Below are 24,371 nucleotides of genomic sequence, written 5' to 3'. Positions count from 1 at the left end.
AAACACAGAACCAGTATGTTCTAATGAGGCTACATTTATCTCTGCATGTAAGACGATGTTCAAACAGCAGGGAAATCCACTTTGTTTTTCAAATCTGATCTTTAAAGCTGACTGTCCACATAATTTAGAAGTGACTACATCAGATTTGTGCGTTTAAACAGTATCATCATTTGCTTTCATTATGATGTTGGTTGTCATAGTAACGATGCAGGCATGCATGCTAGCAACCAGTTAATAACATGGAGGTTTGGTCACTGCTTATTGTTAGTTGTTAGTTTTTATGACAGCATTTTCTATTTGTCATCGTGCGACACATCGGCGCCGCAGGAGGCGGGACCTCCCGTCCTGTCTGCTGCTCCTCCATGTTGCTGTTCCCCGTGTTCCTGCTGCAGTGCGAGCCGTGGGTTCGGACCCGGACCCATTGCCTTTCAGAGATTTGAATCACATTTCAAACCAGCTATTAATGTGGTTTAAATGTGACGGGAAAAGATCAGATTTCATGTGTCTCTTTTTTGTTCAACTTTGTATGTGAAAATCAGATCCGAGCTTTGCGTGTTTTCTATTTTCGTTTCCGCAGACTTCGGTAAAGTTCCACGGCTTCGGTTCCTCCAGGTTCTAAAGTCCAGACGGCTTTCGTGTCATCTTTGTGTCCTCCAACACATCACCATGGTAACATGGCCAACATTCTAAAGATCACTGTTACTATCGCAACAGCCATGGAGAGGCACACTGGAACCAACATGGCTGCCACTGGAAACTATGTTGGCCAAACAGTGTCTATACATGGCTCTGCATGGGCTTAGTGCTAAACTCTGAAAGTCCACCTGCTTTCATGTCTTTGGAGTGCCTCAGGCATACACACACACACACACACACACACACAACACTAGTGAATGAACATTATGTTTGTGCAAAGATAATAAAAGGCAAACCCAGACTTCTAAACATTCTGATACAATGAAGAGATGAACTACATTCAGCTACGACATGCTGGACAGCCTGCAACAGTGCAATATCTACACACACACACACACACACACACACACACACACACACACACACACACACACACACACAGATAGCTTCAATATTACCAAATATCACAATACCAAACATTGATAAGTGATAACTTTGTCAACTGTAGCCTGGTAATGTTGCTATGGTGATACTTGGCCTACTGTAGCCTGGTAATGTTGGTATGGTGATACTTGGTCTACTGTAGCCTGGTAATGTTGGTATGGTGATACTTGGTCTACTGTAGCCTGGTAATGTTGGTATGGTGATACTTGGCCTACTGTAGCCTGGTAATGTTGGTATGGTGATACTTGGTCTACTGTAGCCTGGTAATGTTGGTATGGTGATACTTGGCCTACTGTAGCCTGGTAATGTTGGTATGGTGATACTTGGCCTACTGTAGCCTGGTAATGTTGGTATGGTGATACTTGGTCTACTGTAGCCTGGTAATGTTGGTATGGTGATACTTGGCCTACTGTAGCCTGGTAATGTTGGTATGGTGATACTTGGCCTACTGTAGCCTGGTAATGTTGGTATGGTGATACTTGGCCTACTGTAGCCTGGTAATGTTGGTATGGTGATACTTGGCCTACTGTAGCCTGGTAATGTTGGTATGGTGATACTTGGCCTACTGTAGCCTGGTAATGTTGGTATGATGATACTTGGTGATACTTGGCCTACTGTAGCCTGGTAATGTTGCTATGGTGATACTTGGTGATACTTGGCCTACTGTAGCCTGGTAATGTTGCTATGGTGATACTTGGTGATACTTGGCCTACTGTAGCCTGGTAATGTTGCTATGGTGATACTTGGTGATACTTGGCCTACTGTAGCCTGGTAATGTTGCTATGATGATACTTGGCCTACTGTAGCCTGGTAATGTTGCTATGGTGATACTTGGCCTACTGTAGCCTGGTAATGTTGCTATGATGATACTTGGTGTACTATATTACGATAAAGCTGTGGTATACAAACAACCCTTATGCGTGCACACACACTCTCTCTCTCTCACACACACACACACACACACAGTCGGGTCTCAGTGGCGACTCTGGCGCTGGGTTCCTCTGCTCTTCCTCTGGAGAATCTGATCCCATCTCTAGACAGACAGACAGAGAACATGTGACCTCATGTTCCTCAGCTGTCACTCCGTAGGACGTCACGTCACGTCACGTCACGTCACGTCACGTCACGTCACGTCACGTCACATCACAGACCAACCGAACCCCAGATCCAGACCGGACATGGCTTCACTAGAGCCAATGTCGTATCACAATGTGTTTTTGTAACTGTAATGACTAATCTATGCTGACAAAAAATATAAATTATTAATAAAGATGCCCTAAGATGGGGTGGTGGTGGCGGGTAGAAGTTACTATATGTAATGCAAGATGTTACAATTAACAATAAAATAAAGCTGTCCTATTAGGAGTGGATGACTGTGGGGAAAAATGAAAGAAAATCAAATCTAAGTAGAACATACTTATGGCAGTGAGCCTAACTCTTTATAATAATATAGTATATTATATTATATTGGCAAGCATGATGACTGTAATAAGATGCCCCCCAGGAAATTTTGACTGCTCCCCCAGTCAAAGCAGGCTGAATCTGGCCCTGGAAACAAGGCCTTGTTGTCTTGAGATTCCTGGAGAATCTTCAGTTAAACTGTTATGAAAGGAACTAATACAGTATGAAGTTTAAGTTTGAGTAACTGTACTTTGACTCTTCATTTGCATCATCCACACTCTAAGACTTCTCAAGGTACTTAAGGTGTGTGTGTGTGTGTGTATTGTATGTACACAGGTGTGTTTTGTATGTGTGTATGTATGTATGTATGTACAGTATGTACATATATGTGTGTCGTACCTTGACCTTCCTTGTCATTCTGTCCTTCCACTTCTGGGCAATAGAACCTTCAATCAGCAGCAATCTGTAACACACACACACACACACAAAATGTAAATGTTACTGTAACTGTTGTGTTGAGTCAGCAGTGTCAGTCCTCTATTGCAGCTGATAGTTTTTAAAGTGTTTTATGTTCAGAAACATACTGTACAAATATAGTTATGATAGAAAAACAACTATAGTACTACTACAACTGCGACTGCTACTACTACTACTACTACTAGGCCTACTACTATTACTACTGCTGCTGCTACTACTACTACTACTACTACTACTACTACTACTACTACTACTACTACTACTACTACTACTGCTACTACTACTACTGCTACTACTAGGCCTACTACTACTAGGCCTACTACTACTACTACTGCTACTACTACTACTACTGCTACTACTACTGCTGCTACTACTACTACTGCTACTACCTGGATCTCTCTTCGTTCTCGTAGCCCATGATGACGTACTCCTCCCCGGCGGATACAGGGGGACACAGGCAGGTGGAGGAGTAGTACAGCGTCTGCGTCTCCTTGGGGATGTTGACTAGAGAAGACTTCAGCACCTCCTTCACCTCCACCACCGCCGTCAGCTCCAGACCACGGCTCCTCACCTCCCTGACCCTCGCCCTGATCACTGAGCAGAGGCATCATCATTATACATGGACAACCTGGACCGTATGTTTGTTTAAATCTGGTCCAGTCCAGTCTGATCTAATAGCAGAATCCAGTCTATACCAGTCTAGTCCAACAGTCTGGCGTGGCGTGATGTGGTGAGTAGTTTATATTCTGGTTTTCATGGCGGTCAAGAGAAGAATAACCCCAAGTTAAAACTAAGTGTAATATTGCTTTAACAACGGAGAAGCTCCTAGACTTACTCAGTACCTGCTGGTCAGTAGTACTACATGTTGCAGTACCTGCTGGTCAGTAGTACTACATGTTGATCCACAGTCTCTTGTTAATGGATGGATTCATGTTCCAGATGACTCACCATAGTTGTAGTTGTTCTTCAGGTAGGTCCTCATATTCATTTTGACTGTCTTACATCTACAGCGGTCTACACACACACACACACACACACACACACACACACACAGACAGACAGACAGACAGACAGACAGAGACAGCGAGAGGGTGATCCTTGGGTCATAAAGAATTTTCAAAAGGAGATGATAGATAGATAGATAGATAGATAGATAGATAGATAGACTGATTCACTGTACAGGCTATTTAAGAACTAGGAAAAGCAAATGTTAAAACACGCTATGTAAGAACTAGGGAAAAATGACGAGATTTTATTTTAACGATCCCTGTGGAGAAATTGAGTCGCTGCAGTAGCAAATGTTAACAGGATACATCAATGAAAAATGGAATATAAATAAAATTGAATTGAATTGAACTGAAGTTGTAGTGAACAGAAGTGGGGCGCTGTCTTTAAGTTTTTTCCTGCACTCTTCATGCTTCTTTGTAAGAACCGTCTTAGAAAAGTACTTACAACTGGGCAGTATGTATCTAGCGTCCAGTTGTCATCTTTCTCTTGAAACTCCTCTACCGTACAGAGCGGCGGCATGACTTTGGCGATGAACTCCGTTATGGCGTTAGTCATTTCGTTCCACCGTTTGCTTTTTTGATCATAAGGGCAAACAACTAAGCGATTGGGCTCTGGCTAAACTTCTTTTAAAGGCACTTGCTGTAGTCGCTAGCATGGCTGTTCTTCACATGTGTAAAAAGGTTGGTGGTGTTGCCACCTGCTACCCGCACCGCTTGCAGAGTTTGCAAATCACCTCATTCTGGTCTATGTGACTCTCTTTGAATCCAAACCAAGATGACTGATGTTGCATTTCTTTTTGGCGCTAAAACTTCACCGTCCACAGCAGACGATAGTTTTGTAGCTGCAACTCTCTCTAGGTACGCATGTCCGCTCGGGCCAGAAACTACAGCAAGCGCAGAGCAATTCCTAAAATTGTTTGCTAGGTTATGTACCGGCTTGCACTTGAGTTACAGTTTATGCAATAATTTGTATTTCACGTAGATAATATAACCTACAAATATTGTTATAACTGAAAATGCATTCCGTTAAGAGAAATCATACCGGTATGGACGTTACCGCCCAGCCACACTGAGAGCAGCCAGTTGAGCACTTGGCTTTGAGTTGCACCTCCATTTTGCACCATTTTGGTCAATCTATGTTAGTAGTTCCATGTTCCACAGACAGACAGACAGATAGATTACCTCCATTGGGTCCTTTACAGTGGAGGTTGTTGGAGTCCATGGGAAAGTCTGGACTGGATTCTGGAGGAAAACAGAAGCTGTCAGTGGATCAAAACCTAAAACAGATTAGCATGTTACTGAACTGGTTAGACTGGTTTCCATACATACTATAATCAACTAACTAACCAACCAGCTAATGTAACAGTTAGGCTTCTAGAAAACCTACTGAAGCTAGGTCAGATTGAATGTCAAAGGTCAGACTCACCTGGGTTACACCTGGATGGGTCCTGGTAGTACTGATCTGGAGAGAAAGTACCAGAAATAGCAGTCAGTATCTGTTTGTCTGTCTGCCTGTCTGTCTGTCTGTATCTCTCTGTCTGTCAGTATCTGTGTGTCTGTCTGTCTGTGTGCCTGCCTGCCTGTCTGTCTCTCTCTCTTCTAGAAAACCACAGTAGGTGGTTCTGACTGTGAAAGCTTTAGTTTCCAGTCTGATCCAGGATCAGCTGCTGAGGATCTCAGGCTGCATTCAGGTTCATAAGGGGACAGAAGGTCCGACATGTAACTTGGGGCTAGACTTTCATGATCAGTAAAATCTTAAAATCATCTTTAAAATGAACAGGAAGCCGGTGCATGAAAGCTAGGATGGAGGTAACATGGTCTTGTCTCCTGGTCTTGGTTAAAAGTCTGGCTTCAGAAGAATCATCTCAGATTGGGAGCAGTGAGCCCAACACAGTTTTCTGAGCGATTGAGCAGAATTGAAATTGCTGTTGATTGAATTTTTTTTAAATGTTATTGGAATTCATGAAAGAAAGTAGCTGCAACTTTTTCTCAAGGCCTTGGACAAGAACGGCAGTTTGGATATACTGTAGGTCTTTAGTTATTGAGATTTGGTTCCTTCTGGAGGGGCTAACCATGTTTAAAATGGGGGAAACACAGGGGGAAAGACAGTGAGCTATTTAGTAATAGTACTAGTTACTTTATTATCCCTGAGAGGGAAATTGGTTTGCAGCAATAAAAAACATACACAAGTCAAGACAAATATCATAAATACATCATAAAATTCATTTTCACCAAAAAGCTAGCGTTTGTTTCAGGGTCCATTTTGTACTAAAAGTACTACTTTAATACAAGACGACTCAGAAGTACAAGCTGATGAGAAGACCCTGAAAGCAACAAGACTCTTCCATCAGATTGCTGTAGGGCGACCAAAGCGAGCACAATGCGTTCCTGAGTTATGGCAATTTTTGTAAGATAGACCCCGCCCACAACATTTGACCAAACTTGGAAGTCAATTATATCAAAAAGGTATGGAATATCAAAAACTGCTCAATAATTTTTGTTCAGGACCGTCCAAATATACTATGTGCCAAATTTGGCAAAGATTGGACAAAATTTGTAGGAGGAGTAGCGAAAAAACAGTTTTGGACAAAATTCGAAATGGCGGAAAATCTAGTCTGACGGAAATGGGCGGGGCCTATTTAGATGGATGTGGAATGGAATTTTGTTTCTACAACGCACGGTTCAGAAGTTATAGGCCAAAACTTAAAGTTTCTTGTAATAGTGCCACCATGAGGCCAATTGATGTGGTTTTTGTTGCCTGAGTAGCTGAGCACTACGTGCTTGGACCCCTAATAATAATAAAAGAAGAAGAATACCTGGTCCCTCTGCCTTGACGATGGCCTCTGGGGAGATGCAGACTCCGCGGTCGTACAGCGGCAGGTCGGTGCAGGACAGGCTGTCCGGCCAGCTATGGTTATAACGCTTCATCACTGGTTCACAGCCACATTTAGCCCTCTCACACACCGCCTTGCAGGGTTTAATGGGTTCGTGTTGAAAGTCAATGGTGCAGATAGGAGCGTACATCGCACATAGGAAGAACAGCAAGTCTGGACTGCAGCCAGTACCTGGACAACAAGCAGAGAAACCACCGACTGCTGTCAACTACTGTGGACTAAAGAATATCTAAGAATCTTTCTAGTATCAACCAGCATGTACTAAAGAATATCTAAGAATCTTTCTAGTATCAACCAGCATGTACTAAAGAATATCTAAGAATCTTTCTTGTATCAACCAGCATGTACTAAAGAATATCTAAGAATCTTTCTTGTATCAACCAACATGTACTAAAGAATATCTAAGAATCTTTCTTGTACCAACCAGTATGTACTAAAGAATATCTAAGAATCTTTCTTGTACCAACCAGTATGTACTAAAGAATATCTAAGAATCTTTCTTGTACCAACCAGTATGTACTAAAGAAGATCTAAGAATCTTTAAGGCTATCTAAGGCTGCGTTCACACATTCCGTTTTTTTCCCAACTGCCAGTGCCTTTTTTTCATTAAAAGCAATGGGAAGTGGCTGCAAGGCGCACAAAAGGCAGCTGCTCCCGAAAAAGTGCTGCGCCCGGTGTTTTTTTTTGCCAAAAGCGCTTTTGGATCGCTTTCAGAAGTTGAAAAATGTTAAACTTTTCACAAAAGCGCCGGGTGACATAAACTGCTTTTTTCTCAGCCAACCAACAAAAATAGCGAAAGTCAAAGTTGTAATAAGTGAATTTCCGTTCCTGCAACAGCGATCATAAAGGAAGTATGGGATTATACCGGACGTGTATTGGGAATATCTGTCAGCCTTTGCTTGTTGCTGAACACTGTATTGTCTGATAGAAGAGCTAACCAGCTGGCTAGCAGCTAACGTCAGATGATGTTATCGCAATCCGCTTTTTATTTCTCCTCACAAAAAGCTCCAGGCAGCTTTTTCCACACAAAAAACGCTGTGTGAACGCAGCCTAAGAATCGTTCTTACGTTGGTTTTTCGTAGGCATGTTTCTTCTTTTAAGAAAAGTTTTGTGAATGAGGCCCAATGTCTTGCTGGTGAGGTCTGTACATGAGGGCACAAAGTACAGGATTAGCTACTCCCACTTTTAGAAGTTGGACCTCTAAACTGGAAAACTGTCATGAGACGGAATTTGAGGTTGAAACTTCAACCTGAGGATGAAACTTCCTTGATCCCTTTGGGGAAACTGGGTCGTTGCAGCAGCAAACAGTAATAGGATAAGGCAAAGAAAAATAGAATGATTAATACTAATCCTGTATACAAACTGGAGGTATTTCAACAAAACGCAGCTGACAATTTCAGTGTGTTATGGTGTAAAGTAGAAATGTACGGATGAAAAAGATTAGCATTATGGGGGTATGCAAAACAACGGCTGTAATACATACTTAAGAAAAAGTGAATCTAATATATGCATAATAAGAAATATATGCGGTATTAAAAAGTGGAAAATTATAAAAAAAAAAAAGATATATGTATTATATAAGAAATTAGAAGAATATGAAAAAGACAATTATGTGAAGTCACAGTTTATATACAGGATGTGCAAGATGTGTCACATTAGCAGAAGACCATGTCTAGAAGTGTAGAAATGTAGAAAACTATTCACCTTATCAAATATATTCAATTTACTGAAGTAGATACCATGTACAGAACGTGCAGATTTAGTTATGTGCATTATTAGCTGTCCAACTTATCAAAAACACACAGAGTTTTGATACGCAGAGTACATACTAGTATCAGCTGGTATGTACTAAAGAATATCTCCAATATGAACCAGTATGAGCAGCAGCTACAGGCAGCAGGCCAGAATAGACTGAAATCTCATGTGGTTTAGCTGAACTCTGAGAACAAATACAGAGCGGAGCTGAACTGGAATCAGACTTCTGACCATGACGGATGACTGGAGCAGCAATCTAAAGGCCACAGAAGAAAGCTTGTGACTGCAGAATTGCTGGTTCCAATCCACATACGGACTGAAGAAATCAGTGCAGGGAAAGTGAATGAGTATTGATCTGTTCTCCCTCAACAACTACTTTCAATGAGCCCTTGAGCAAGGCACTTAACCCCCAACTGCTCCACAGCAGCTGCTGTTTGGCCAACAGGCGAAGACTGTGGTTGTACTGGCAGCTCCCAGTGACAATTACCTGATTTTCCCCAAGGGGATCAATAAAGTGCTATCTTATCTTATCTTATCTCATCAATGTGTGGAACTGGATGAATGTGAAGTAGGGTGGGGAGAAAGGTTAAAAATAAAACTGTAGCTCTCTGGTGTCCAGAGATAGTTGAGTGGTGCACGCTTGGTTCAGACCGGACGCATAGTGGCCGAGTCGCAGTTGGGCCGTTCACACCAGAAGCATTTCTGGGCGCCGGCCAGCAGCTCTCCTGCTCTACAAGAGGAGAAAACCCCGTGGAAACAGCTGTAGCTACTGACATTCTGCTCCAACAGACACCAAAGCTTCATCTGTTCACTGTTGTCCTTGTAGAAACACTGCTGACAGCTCACTGGACTTTTCCACATCAGGGATCAACTTTATATTTTCCATCTTCTTCACTTTCTCCCTTTCTTCATAGACTCGTGTATCAAAGCAGTCACGTTTATTTGTTTTTTCATGTTATTTTGTTTTCGCAGCCAGAGTAGTAACTTGTGCTCAGGCAATAATAAGGAAAGCCTATGGTCTCTCTCTCTCTCTCTCTCTCTCTCTCTCTCTCTCTCTCTCTCTCTCTCTCTAACTCTAACATAGGCCTAAATAAATTAAGTAGCCTATTAACAAACCTAAACATGTATCCTTGTTTATTTTTGTGGTAATTCAATAACAGACCCAATTTTCAAAAGGCAAGTGATAATTCAATTATTGGATTAATCAACAACAACAGTGAAGACACTGGTTGAAGAACAAGCTCTGATCTAGGCGATAGCAGTAGGTCAGTAAGGGTTTTGAATCTTTGTTTCTGGGTTAGATTTGGACTTAGGCTGTTGTCAGGCTTTGCTGTGGCTGAGCACTTCCTAGTTTCACTCTCTGAGTTTTGATAGGTGGGTCAGCTGACGCGGGTCACGCCCTCTATCTGTTGCTTTGTTGTGGAAATCTGAAAGGGGCGGGTTCAGCCGTGGTAACGCGCTGTGACTGGGCACAGCTGTGGCATTTCCTGGTATTTAAACACTTAAGCTGAGCTGTAGCGTCAGCGGAAGCGTCAGCCCTTGTATGTCAGCCCTAATTGTGTAAAGACCTTCGAGTCTACCTGTGCGACTCCACTGAGCAAGGACACTGATAGGTTATTCTTATCTTCTATTTACTCTCTTTGCCTGCCTTCTCACTCACCATGTGCTACCAATATATCCCTGTCATCCAGGGTAACCGACAAAATCACATCAGTCATAAAAGACAGCGCAATCCTGAGAACCTCTACTCTCTCAGAAAAGCCTCATCTACTCCTTGGCTAATGGAATTGTCAGTCTGCTGTAAATAAAACAGAATTTATCCAAGCACTTGCAAAGCTATCCGACATTCAGGTACTAGCCCTGACCGAAACCTGGATCCGTCCAGAAAACACAGCCACACCGGCTGCACTGTCAGCTGACTCTACATTCTCCCAGATACCTCGTGCTGTTGGGCATGGAGGTGGTACCGGTGCCCTCATTTCCAAAGACTGGAAATTTACTAAGCTCCTTCTCCTCCAAGCAATAACTCGTCTTTTGAATACCATGCAATCATGGTTACCGCTCCTGTTAAGCTGTTTGTGGTTGTCATATATCGCCCACCAGGGCTACTGGGGAACTTTGTAGTTGAACTGGACATGCTACTTTCAGCCATTCCTGAAGATGGCACCCCACTGATTGTCATGGGGGACATGACTATCCATCTTGACAAACCCCAGGTCTCCACCCCTCCCACACACAAAGCGGGCAATACAGTCAATCTGATTGTGACTCGGAACTGCTCCACAGCAAATCTGACTGTCACCCCTTTACATCTGTCAGACCACTTTTTTATTCAATACACCGTTTCCTTACCGGAACATCCTCACGTTCCGCTGCAAATGGTCTCCTTCAGACGAAACCTCCGGTCCCTCACACTGGCTCAGCTTTCCAATGAGGTCTCGGCTACCATGCCTCCTCATAATGAATTCTCCTCACTCCACGTCAATGAGGCTACAGACACACTCTGCTCCTCGCTAGCCACCTCTCTAAACAATCTCTGCCCTCTCTCATCCAAACCTGCTCATAACACCCCCCCCAGTCCATGGCTCACCGATGTCATCAGAGAGCAACGGGCGGGGTCAGAGCAGCTGAGAGGAAATGCCGCAAATCCAGAGCTCCCACTAACCTCAGTGACTATCAGTCTCTCCTGTCAGCATTCTCCTCCCATTTAAAAAGTGCCAAGACCACTTATTTTCATGACAAAATCAGCAGTGCCAAAGACGCTCTAAAAATATTTTCAGCTTTTAACTCGCTCCTCAACCCTCCACCACCCCCACCCTGCTCACTGCTGACCTCTTCGCATCCTTCTTTACTGATAAGTTTTCTGCCATCAGTAATCAGTTCTCTGAGCCTGACCAGCTCAGTCTTTCCCCCCCCAGCTAACAGGGCCTCACTCCTCTCATTTTCCCATCTCACCGAGGAGCAAGTCTCCAAGCTTCTGCTTGACTCTCGTCCCACTACCTGTCCATTGGACCCCATACCCTCCAACCTCCTGCAGGCCATTTCGCCCACACTTATCCCTGCAGTCACGCACATCATCAACTCCTCACTTACAACGGGTGTGTACCCTACTGCTTTTAAGCAAGCCCGGGTTACCCCGCTGCTAAAGAAACCTACACTCAACCCATCTCAGGTTGAAAATTACAGGCCGGTTTCACTCCTCACCTTCCTTTCCAAGACACTTGAGCACACAGTCTTTAATCAAGTCTCTGAATTCCTTTCTGAGAACAACCTGTATGATCCTAACCAGTCTGACTTCAAACGCAGACACTCTACCGAGACTGCGCTCTTGTCTGTAGTGGAAACACTGCGATCAGCTAGAGCTGCCGGTCAGTCCTCTGTTCTAATGTTGCTAGACCTATCGGCTGCCTTTGACACGGTGAACCACCAAATCCTCCTCTCCACACTCGCTGAGCTTGGCTTCTCAGGATCTGCTCTCCGCTGGTTTGAGTCCGACCTCTCAGGGAGATCCTTTAGAGTGTCTTGGAGAGGGGAAGTGTCTAAATCGCACTGCACTGCTTGTCCACAGGGGTACCTCAAGGGTCAGTGCTTGGACCCCTTCTCTTTTCAATATACACCACCTCACTTGGTGCAGTCATCCACTCACATGGCTTCTCATACCATTCATATGCTGACGATACCCAGCTCCTCCTATCGTTCCCGCCAGACGACCCCACGGTCTCGGCACGGATATCGGCACGCCTCGCCGATATCTCGGCACGGATGAAGGAACGCCACCTTCGGCTTAACCTGTCAGAGACTGAGCTCCTTGTCATCCCAGCCGGTCCCTCTGTACAACACCAGATCAGTATCCAGCTCGAATCAGCTCAGCTCATTCCCACAAAGTCTGCCAGAAACTTGGGTGTCATGATTGATGACCAACTAACCTTTAAGGAGCATGTGGCTTCTGTTGCTCGGTCATGTGGATTTGCCCTGTACAACATCAGGAAGATCAGACCCTATCTGTCTGAACATGCAGCACAACTCCTAGTACAGGCTCTTGTAATATCACGCCTTGACTACTGCAACTCCTTACTGGCAGGGCTCCCGGCATGTACGCTCAAACCTCTGCAGATGATCCAGAACGCGGCGGTACATATGGTCTTCAACCAGCCCAAAAGAGCACATGTCACTCTGCTGTTCATATCCCTGTTATGACCCTGGGTCATAATTTGTATTTGAGTGTGTGTTTTTGTTGTTTATCCCTCCCTGCCTGAGGGTGGTGGTGTTCACCCCGTTTGTGTGTTCTCCAGTTTGTTGAGTTGCAGGTGCCGGCTGGTGATTGGACGGGAGACTGATGGCGCCTATTTTAAAAAGGGCGTCTGTCCGATGCCGGCTCACTCCTTCTCCTTCCTGGCTCCCAACCGGACCGTGCTGTGCTTTGCCACATGAATACTGTGTTGACCTAGTGGTGTAGATTGACGTTGTTATTAAGAATGTAAATAACTTTTGGAAGAGCAGTCCCGGTAGCCATAGGGGTGAGAAGCCTTTTTTTCTTTGTTTTCTTTTCTCTTGTTTCTGATAGGGAGGCAGGGAAGCTGATTGTACTTTTGTTTTTGTTTGCTTAAGTTAGGCAAGTTAGTTACCTTTTTTTTCATAGATCGTTTTGTTTGTTATTTTGGCTGTGCTCCCCCCGACGTTTTGCTACCGTATTGAAGAGTGATTAAATAAATCAATTTTGTTTGGACTGCACCTGCTGTGGCACTGGTCATCTTTGGGAGTTGGGAAAGAGGGGAGTCACCTTTATGCTATGCTCGGTTTTCCCCTAGGCCGGGCGTAACATCCCTCCACTGGCTCCCCTCGCTGCCCGCATCAAGTTCAAGTCCTTGATGCTCGCCTACAAAGCAGCAACCAAAACGGCTCCCACCTACCTGAAGTCCCTCATTCAGGTCTACGCTCCCTCCCACACACTATGCTCTGCCAAGGAGCGGCACCTGGTGCTGCCACCACAACAAGGCCCTAAGTCTCTATCCAGACTCTTCTTCTGTGGTTCCTCGGTGGTGGAACGAGTTAACAAACTCCATTCGATCCGCAGAGTCCCTCTCAATCTTTAAGAAAAGGCTAAAGACCCAGCTCTTTAGTGAACACCTTCTCACCTAATGGACTGTGTAACTGCTAAAAAAAAAATAAAAAAAAAAAGTTTTATCTGCCTCTATGCACTGCCTGGTGGCACCTCTGTCCTGTCAGACTAGAACTTAGTTTTATGGCTCCTACTCTCGTTGACTCCTCGTCTCTCCTGACTAGATCCTTGCTTGTGTTGTATTAAAATCTCATGTGTACGTCGCTTTGGATAAAAGCGTCTGCCAAATGAGAAATTGTAAATTGTAATTGATTATTTGTGCTTCTGTGGTGATATAATGAGATATGAGGCTACAGTGTATTTCTATGGTGTCTTCCTGTGAAATACGCGCAGAAGATAGACCAGACGCCGAAACTGGCACTGCAGATTTCGAGCCACAAACGGTGTAAACAGTCTGACACATTAACATGGCCGCCAAAAGGAAGTGGGCTACACTTCGGTGCCGTTCCGCGTCTAGTGTGAACCAGGCCTTACTCTCCAGGGATCAAATCCCAGCCTCTCTGTTTTTAGACAATCTGAATGAAGAATACAAATATCCAATATTTAGGTTTTATCTGTTGATTGGTCAGGCTAAGAACTAGGAAAGGCATGTCTCCCATTTAGATCTCCTATTCCTTCTGCCACCTTAAGCGCATTTTATAGTCAAACGTAATGTAAAGTGTGTGTGAATGTAAACAATGCAGTGCCAGTTACATTTAAGTTTTTATACATCTGCGTTGAAATCCCGAACACAGGGTGGCAGTGTTTAAAAAAGAACATATCACACCAAAACGAAACATAGAAGAAGAGAGGAACAGGAAGCAGATGTGACAACAAGCACTGGTAAAAACAAACATGGATGCAACTATAGCAGTGCAGCTAGAGGAATGGGATGTTGGAGCAGTTGGAGCTTGAAGAGTTGGACGGCGTCATGATCGCCCCTATGATCGACCAATCAGAATGTGCGACTTCACATAGACTCAACGCGGAGTTGAGATTCTTGGGCAACACCTACAGAGACACTTTTCAACCCCAAATACGCATCAAATCACGTCAGTTTACGTGCAGAGACGTTATTTTCATGAAAGTATAATATGCCTTTTACTGAAAGACCTATCAATCTAATACACAGGCCATTTAATATTTAATGATAGGCTACACTGATTTGAGTTGTACTTTATTGGTCTATTCATGCAGACAATAGAATTAATAAACAGAACATTAGCACAATAGTGGGAATGGTGATTAGGGTTGTCACGGTGGGCGGTGTTTCCAGTGGCATACGAGTCCACACCGGTGTTACCAGCCCCACACCGGGAATACCGTTATTTTATATTTTGTAAAATAAAAGCACATATTCAGAGCTTCAAATGCCGTTAACACACGTGAGTTTGGAGAGGAATTTTATGTTTCACTTTCAGTGATGCTGACTTTGATAGCGCTTAGACCCTCTAGTGGTGACAGGCGGTATAACCGGTATGGCCGGTGTTGAGGAGGGAAACCCCGGTGTCAAAATGGCACCACCGTGACAACTCTAATGGTGAGTTTACACCAACAACAAGGCACCGTCAAAATCACTGTGAAAAGAAAACAGACACATCTGCTCAAAGTGCAAACTTAATTCACTTAAACCTTCGACTCAGTCTGTAGTGATGGTACAGTTCCTTAAACCTTCAACCTAGTCTGTAGTGCTGGTACTGGTCACTAGTGATGATACGGTTAATGGTTCTCCTGGGGAACAGGCTTTGCTCGTATCAACCTTTGCTTTAGTTCTCCTTATATTTGTGGATTCAGATTCTAATGCATTATCTGTCCTGTGTTCATTTGTCGAGTCTAAGTCAATTCCTTACAGGACTAATAGCGCCTTTTGGGTGATGTCACCCCCCTCTAGCGGCCATCTTGGAGGTCTTCAGCTCTGTGAACAGCTGATTATGTTTCTGTCCGTCTCAACAGAATTGAACAGACGGTCAATTTCTGTCTGTTTCTGACTGAACTGATCATTTCATCACTGATCCATCTGATTGATTTAGTGTTTAGATAATGTCAGTTTGTTAGCTAGCTAACCATAGTATCTGGTCAGCTAACATCACTGTCTTGTTGTTAACACATCTGATTAGCACACTAGCTAACATATCTAGTAGCAGCTAGCGTTAGCATGTTCACATTAACATCAGTGTGTTTGCTGGCTAGTTAGCTAGCTAACAGTTTGTTCAGGTTAACTGAGCTGACTCTTCTCAAGCTACAACTCAGGGTGTTTTGGAGTAGAGACTAGGGCTAAAGACAAGACAGTTTACTGTGTCACAGTAACCAAATCCACCTTATCACACTATTCACTTTTACTGAGAACGTTACTGAATGGATCTACAGCCACACCACAACAAGCTGACTCAGCTGCTCTCTGTTTCTAGATGCTTGCTACAGATTTACACTTTATTAACTAGCAGATGATTCAATGTTCCTCCATCATGGAGACACAGCTGGCTGGCAGCAGGTTGGTACTCTGAAACATACTGGTTAGTACTCTAAAACATACTGATCAGTACTCTGAAACATACAGTACTCTGAAACATACTAGTACTCTGAAACATACAGTATTCTGAAAGTAGTACAAATTTCACAGTACTTTGGTCATGTCGGATCCCAAACTGAGCCTGGAGTCTCTCTGGAATCCAAACTCATTAAAAAATACTAATACACTGTTCATGAATAGGGTTCAACTGTTTTTTGACAACCCATATCGATACCAATATTTTTGCTAATAGCTAATATCTTGCACCGATATTCTGTATATTTAAATTTGACCATTTTCATGCCAAAAAGTTTAAAAGAAATTACCATGATCCAGTGTTTCCCCTATAATATTTATTCTTTGCATGGTAGAAAAGCCTCTGAAACCATTTAGATGTTATGTGATGCTAAAACTTTCCAATAAAATGAATTGCTGATGAACTTCTCTCAGGTTGGCTAGATGCAGGTTTGACAGACTGCCAGTAAAACATACCAGTACTCTGAAACATACTGGTCAGTACTCTGAAACATACTGGTCAGTACTCTGAAACATACCAGTACTCTGAAATATACTGGTCGGTACTCTGAAACATACCAGTACTCTGAAACATACTGGTCAGTACTCTGAAACATACCCGTACTCTGAAACATACTGGTACTAACATACCAGTATTCTGAAACATACTGGTACTCTAAAACATACTAGTACTCTGAAACATACAGTATTCTTAAATATACAGTACTCTGACACATACCAGTACTCTGAAACATACAGTATTCTTAAATATACAGTACTCTGACACATACCAGTACTCTGAAACATACAGTATTCTGAAACATACCAGTACTCTGAAACATACAGTATTCTGAAAGTAGTACTAATTTCACAGTACTCTGCTCATTAAAGACAGAAACAGGTCCCATCTGGGGCCCCGAGCCATAGGTTAAGACACAATGTCCAATCACAATGAACTAAAGCTCCAGTCTGAGGCAGTGAGTTTAGGTTCAGGTATGTGAGTCTATATTCAGATGTATTATTGATTAGGTTTGACCTTTATAAGCCTTGGACCTGGTAGTAACAGTAACAGGACTTAGTTAATTTGTTAATTTATTAGTTAATTGACTTACCTAACAGTACTTCAAATGTTCTACGTCTAAAACAGTGTTCTCCTGTGTGGCAATAACAGTAACAGGACCAAGTCAGTCAATTAGTTGATGAATTAGTTAATTGACTCCCCCAACAGCCCATCAAACTGCTCTATGTTCTCCAATAACAGTAACGGGACCTAGTCAGTCAGTTAATTAGTTAATTCGTTGGTTAATTAGTTAATTAGTTAATTGACTCACCCAACAGCCCTTCAAACTGCTCTATGGCTAAAACAGCGTTGTCCTGCGTGCTGTGGTGAAGGTGGTTTGGCATCTTCGTCATGTTCCACGGCATAGACCGACATAATGGGATCCGGACCGGCTCGCACGAGGCCGCCTGGACAACCGACGGCGGCCACAACACGCACGAGACGGCCAGGAGAGTCACGGAGATTAACGGAGAGAACATGTCGGTAGGTCCGGCGGGTTTGGTGAGCAGTCCGTCGGTGTTCCAGTAACTTAAAGTGCGCTCAGAGAAAAAGGCAGCAGAAGTTCTGAAAACTTAGATCCAAGTAATTCACCGGTTACAATCAGACTGAATGCTGATTTTCTGCCTATTCGTTTCTTCTGATTATTCCGGTGGCGCGTGAGGCTGCGGTCCGCTCTGCAGGCAGCTCGCGACTGAACGGGAGGAGCTGCTTTCTTATTCAGCCTTTCACCTCCTCCTCTTCCTCCATCCCTCCTCCTCTATCCCTACTTCTTTTCCAACTCTCCTCCTACTCCTCTTCCTCTAACCCTCCTCCTCTTCCTCATCATCATCATCATCATCATCTATAACTCTCTCCTCTCCTCTCTCCTCCTTTCCTCCTCTCCTCTCCTCTCTCCTCCTTTCCTCCTCTCCTCTCCTCTCTTCCTCTCCTTTCCTTTCCTCCTCTCCTCCTCTCTCCTCTCTCCTTTCCTCCTCTCCTCTCTCTCCTCCTTTCCTCCTCTCCTCTCTTCTCTCTTCTCTTCTCCTCCTCTCCTCTCCAATCCTCCCCTCCATACTTGAAGATAGATTCCATTTAGATGAAAAGTCAACACCAGTAAAGCCATTTAAAGCCCACAGACGTGTGTGTGTGTGAGTGTGTGTGCATGTGTGTGTGTGTGTGTGTGTGTGTGTGTTTGTGTGATTAGCAGCTGGTTAACTGGAGGAGATGTGGAGATCCAGACAGAGGTTTTTACTGACACACAAACTAACTGGTTTACTGTCTAGTTGTTTAGTTGTTTCGCTCCATATTATATTTGTATTTGGACAAAAACATTTATTTTGTTTTACCTCCATCCTATTTTTAAACAAATATGAGGTCAAAGGTCAGACTGTCAGCTTCCAGAAAGGACCATAGTAGTTCATCTGATCTCTAATTAAAGAGGACAGTACTTAGTAATTGTAAACCATCCAAATAACTATTAATTATCAACAATTAACTGTTTACCAGCAACATAACTATTAAAGGACCAACGACTAACTGTGGATCAGCAAAATAACTTTTGCTGAGTGACATTGATTTTTTAAAACTAGCTTGGCTCCTCCCTCGCTGTTTAAAAGTGGTGCTCACCCCCATTCCTGAACATTTTCTCATATAATGACGTTGAAGCGAGGGAGTAAACTTGTTAAACTGGTAAACTTGTTAAACTAGTAAACATGTTAAGGTACTGTTAGTAGGTACTGTTAGTTTAGTTTAGCAATGTTTGTCCTAGGTAGGCCTCCGTAGTGCAGTGGGTGAGTGGCTGTGAGCTTGTTTACAAATGTGGCCCAATCCCAAACCAGCCCCTAACCCCTCGTCCTATCCACTCCCCCTCCGTTCGCCATATTAAGGGCCATCCCAAACCAATTAACGGGAGTGTAAGCGGACTGTAAAACCCTCCGATCGTCCACTAGCAGGAAGCGCACCTGCAACAGGAGACTGGAGGAAACACCAGACAAATGTTAAGTTCCATCTCTCTACTTGTCAAGTATTTTTGATCGTTCACACATAGCTTTGTTTTCCTCACGCTGACTTTACAGCCTCAAACTAAATCACAGAATGTGTTGTGAAGTTTAAAACTTTGTCTCTCAGGTCGCTTGACTTGTAGCAAACCCAGAAATGCCTTTATGCACGCAAACAAAAAGAGTCCAGTTTACTTCACATTTCATTCTCATGGTTTTGGATGTTCTGTGTTTACAGGACAGTCAGCCTGTTATCGTTGCCTCTCGTAAAATTTGAAACGGCAAAACAGCCGCGTGAGCGCACCGTCTATCGGTTGCCATGGTGATGACTACTTCCAATTCTTCCGGTAGAGTGGCGAGGGCGTCCCACAGTTTGTCGATTCATTTCTACCCTCCCCCTTCATCCGAAGGCCTCCACAGCTCCACAGTGTAACTTGATTTGGAGTGACACTTGGTAGTGAGGTGGTAGTGGGAGGGGCTGGTTTGAGATTGGGCCTGTGTTTACAAATGAGTTTCTGTCACCCTCTAGTGGTCAGAAAATTTCACTTAATGCAGCTTTAACCCGCCAAATAAGTATTGAATTATCAACTATTAACTGTTCACTAGAGAACAGCCTGATGTTGCCTTCACCTCCTAAGTTGCCGAATGGTTTTCTGGAATCTCTTTGAGGTCTGAAGCTCCTCAAGTTCAAGTCCAAGTTTATTTCTACAGCACTTCATCACAGCCTGTCTGGATTTTACATAGAATTAGCCTAACTAGACCTAACTGATCAACAATCAATCATAGAACAGAATGATGTGAGGCAAACACAAGGAAGCAGAACAAAGCACAAGACACACAACAGCAGATTTTATCTGTCCTACAGATCCTAACCTACCAGCTCCACCAGCCTGAGACCCTCCAAGCATACAAGGAAGTACGCAACAAAACCTTATTAGGAAAAAAAATTGAAAAAACCTTGAGCCAAGTCAGAGTCCTTCCACCTTCTGACAAAGTTCTACTGAGAACAGCCTGGTGATGTCCTGCCTCCCCCTCCTGAGTCTGTGAATGGTTTTCCAGAACCTCTTTGAGGCTGAAGGTTCTCCTCCACTCCTCCACACCAGGACCTTCTCTTCTGTAGCTCCAGCAGCTGCAGCCTTTCTGTCCGACTTCTCTGATGAAAAAGGTTTCTGGGTTCAGGTTCTCAGTCTGATTCAGCAGCAGGAGGGGAAGAAGGATCATGAGACTGACTGCAGGTCAGCTGCAGCGCTGCATCAGACCGAGGAGGAGAGAGCTGAGACACAGAAAACTGATTTACTGATCGATCTTCATTCAGACTCTCAGCTGTGGAGGAGCTCCTCAGGATGACATGAGGTTTCTCCTCAGGATGATATGAGGTTTCTCCTCAGGGTGACATGAGGTTTCTCCTCAGGATGACATGAGGTTTCTCCTCAGGGTGACATGAGGTTTCTCCTCAGGGTGACATGAGGTTTCTCCTCAGGGTGACATGAGGTTTCTCTTCAGTGACATGAGGTTTCTCCTCAGGGTGACATGAGGTTTCTCTTCAGTGACATGAGGTTTCTCCTCAGGTTGATATGAGGTTTCTCCTCAGTGACATGAGGTTTCTCCTCAGGGTGATATGAGGTTTCTCCTCAGTGACATGAGGTTTCTCCTCAGGGTGACATGAGGTTTCTCCTCAGGGTGATATGAGGTTTCTCCTCAGTGACATGAGGTTTCTCCTCAGGGTGATATGAGGTTTCTCCTCAGGGTGATATGAGGTTTCTCCTCAGTGACATGAGGTTTCTCCTCAGGGTGATATGAGGTTTCTCCTCAGTGACATGAGGTTTCTCCTCAGGGTGACATGAGGTTTCTGGTATACTGACTCACTCTGACTGACTGGCTGGTTTGCTGACTGGCGGACCGATTGGTTTTCTCCATGTGACCTCTGACTCTTACTGACTGGTTGTGTTAACTGTGATGTTATTGGTCCATTAAAGCTGACGATGACGCTGCTCACTGCAACTGCAGCCAATCCAGGCTGTGTGTGTGTGTGTGTGTGTGTGTGTGTGTGTGTGTGTGTGTGTGTGTGTGTGTGTGTGTGTGTGTGTGATTCCAGATAGCAGTAATGGTTGTCAGATGTTGGAGGAGCTTCCCATGATAGAGCTGAGCTACAGCCAACACACACACACACACACACACACACACACACACACACACACACACACACACTCACTCAGATCAAGCTACATGTGAATCTAGAATCTCTGGGTTTTCTGACTCACATGGATCAACATGCAGAGAGCTGAGTCAACAGTTTGTTCTTCCTTCACTCCATCCTTCCTTCACTCCATTCTTCCTTCTTTCCTTCCTTCACTCCATTCTTCCTTCTTTCTTCCTTCACTCCATTCTTCCTTCTTTCCTTCCTTCACTCCATCCTTCTTTCTTTCCTTCCTTCACTCCATTCTTCCTTCTTTCTTTTCTTCACTCCTTCCTTTTTTCACTCCATCTTTCTTTCCTTTACTTCTTTCTTTTGGCTTTCTTTCCTTCCATCTTACCTTTGCCACCCTCTATCCTTCTCTCCTTTCTTTCTCCCTTCCTCCTTTCCTTCCTACCTTCCCTCCTTTCCTCCATCTCTCCCTCCTGTTTTCTCTTTGTTCTCACGTCTTCAGCTATCCAGCCTGGCCAACCTGGCTCTGTGTGTGTGCGTGTATTTAGTGTGTGTTTGTGTGTGTGTTTGTGCGTATTTAGTGTGTGTGTGTGTGTGTGTGCATATTTAGTGTGTATGTGTGTGTGTGTGTGTATTTAGTGTGTGTGTGTGTGTGTGTGTGTGTGTGTGCACGTATTGTGTGTGTGTGTGTGTGTGTATTTAGTGTGTGTGTTTGTTTCTGTCTGACGTAAGGGCTTCTAATAGTTGGCAGGAAAATCTCCTTATCACTGGAACACTGAGGTAATTACACACATACACACACACACACACACACACACACTAAAACCAGACACAGTAAACACACATTCCAACACAATTGAACACTTTATGTATTCTCTTTCTCTTTCAGACCTCCAACCTCCTCTCCTCTCTTCTCTCCTCCTCTCCTCCTCTCCTCTCCTCTCTCCTCCTCTCCTCCTCTCCTCTCCTTTCCTCTCCTCCTCTCTGCTTCTGAGAAGCAAAACAAACTGCTGAAGTAACATGACCTGTGTGTGTGTGTTAGGCTGCAGTGAAAGGTCAAGTTTCAGCCTGAAAACTGTTTCTACATCTCTCTCTCTCTCTCTCTCTGTCTCTCTCTCTCTCTCTCTCTCTCTCTCTCTCTCTCTCTCTCTCTCTCTCTCTCTCTCTCTCTCTCTCTCTCTCTCTCTCTCTCTCTCTGTGGAAATATTCTTGGAAACTGCCAAAATCTTTTCCAAGATAAATAAGACTGCAGCTGTCCACACACACACACACACACACACACACGTACCACTGTGTGGAGACAGAGTTCAGTATTTCTGAGGACTGAAGCTAATTTAGAATAAATCACTTTTACCACAAGTTCTCTCCTGCTTTCCTCTTCACTTTTATTCTCTCCTAGAACCATCTAGAACAACCTAAAATTACCTAGAACGGTCAATAACCAAAAACACAATCATCAAGAACCATTTAGGACTAATGAGAATGATTTACAACAATCTGGGACTAAAAACAACCATCTAAATCCACGTATAACTATACACAAACATCTAGAACCATGTAGGACTACATACAACCACGTAAAACTATCTAGAACAACATAGAACAACCTATAATAATCTGGAACCATACATAACCATTGAGGATCATTTAGAACTACCTAGAACCATCTAGAACAATCTGCAAGCAGACATGTCCATGTGGAACCACTAACCACTATCTAGGACCTTACACAAACATCTAGAACCACCTAAAACTATCTGAACCCTCTAGAACCATACACAACCACCTAGAGCCATCTGAAACTTCCTAATAGCATCTAGAACCACCTAGAACAATCTGGAACAAAACACAACCATCTAAAACCTTCTAAATCACCTAGAACCACAGCATCTGCATCCAGAACACCCTCAAACCATACACAAACATCTAGAACCATGTCAAACAACCTAGAGCCTTCTGGAACTATAGAAAACCTTCTGGAACCACCTAGAACAATCCACTACACAACCATCTAAAACCTTATAGTCTGACTTCAGTCCAGATCAGAACGGAGAACCATCTAGAACCACCTAGTAGAATGTTTATTTTGCTTTGCAGCCAGCAGTCCAACAGGAAGAATGCATAATGAACAAAAACATACAAGATGAAGAGGAACACAACAGCAACAGAATCGCCTGATGAGGAAGCATAGAACTAGTTTGGAACCCATTGATCAACAGAGCTAAGTATGGGTTCTTATGCAAATGTATTTAAATACTCACTAGAACAACATTAGAACAATCTGGAACCATATACAACCCCCTAGAACCATCTAGACCAATCCGGAACCATACACAACCATCTACAATCATTTAGGACTAACTAGAACCATCTAGGACTGTCTTGTAGCCACACATAATCATCTAGAAAAATCCATAACCATCTAGACCCACCTAGAACCACCTAAAACCACAGGAACCACCTATAACCATACACAACCATCTAGAACCAGCTAGAATAATCATCAACCATACACAGCCATCTAGAACTGGGCCAGAAACCCTGAGCCATGCAGGTTTTCATTCCAACCAAACACCACAGCAGCTGGTTCCACTGGTTGGTTCCTCCTACCTGGTTCTGAAGTGAAATCAGCTGCTGTAGATTTTGGGATGAATGAAAACCTGCAAGAACCATACACAGACATCAATAACCATCTAGAATCACATAGAACATCTTGGAATCATACACAACCATCTAGAACCATCTAGTCTGACATCAGATCAGAACCTGTACCAAACAGAGAGAACCACCTAGAACCATCTTGAACCATACACAGACATTAAGAACCATCTAGAACCACATAGAATTATCTGGAGCCATACACAAACATCTAGAACTATGTATAACCATCTAGAAGCACCTGTAAATCAATCAGTCAGCATTAAGAAACCAATCTGGGAGCATACACAACCAT

The 24,371-nt window shown here is 43.6% G+C and overlaps 1 protein-coding gene across 1 annotated transcript; it reads right to left on the bottom strand.

Moving 5' to 3' along the window:
- Positions 1–1,707: 1,707 nt before the first annotated feature.
- Positions 1,708–18,008, bottom strand: frzb (frizzled related protein). The gene is made up of 8 exons (XM_071898476.2): positions 17,568–18,008; positions 6,782–7,030; positions 5,392–5,427; positions 5,148–5,207; positions 3,907–3,972; positions 3,348–3,552; positions 2,881–2,944; positions 1,708–2,113 (listed from the first exon to the last, which is right to left on the bottom strand). The coding sequence occupies exons 1-8, from the start codon at positions 17,773–17,775 to the stop codon at positions 2,054–2,056; spliced, it is 948 nt and encodes a 315-aa protein (XP_071754577.1). The 5' UTR covers positions 17,776–18,008; the 3' UTR covers positions 1,708–2,053.
- Between the last annotated feature and the right edge of the window lie 6,363 nt (positions 18,009–24,371).

The sequence above is a fragment of the Centroberyx gerrardi genome, chromosome 10, assembly GCF_048128805.1.
Source record: "Centroberyx gerrardi isolate f3 chromosome 10, fCenGer3.hap1.cur.20231027, whole genome shotgun sequence".
Classification (NCBI taxonomy): domain Eukaryota; kingdom Metazoa; phylum Chordata; class Actinopteri; order Beryciformes; family Berycidae; genus Centroberyx; species Centroberyx gerrardi.
This window is presented reverse-complemented; position numbering and strand designations above follow the sequence as displayed.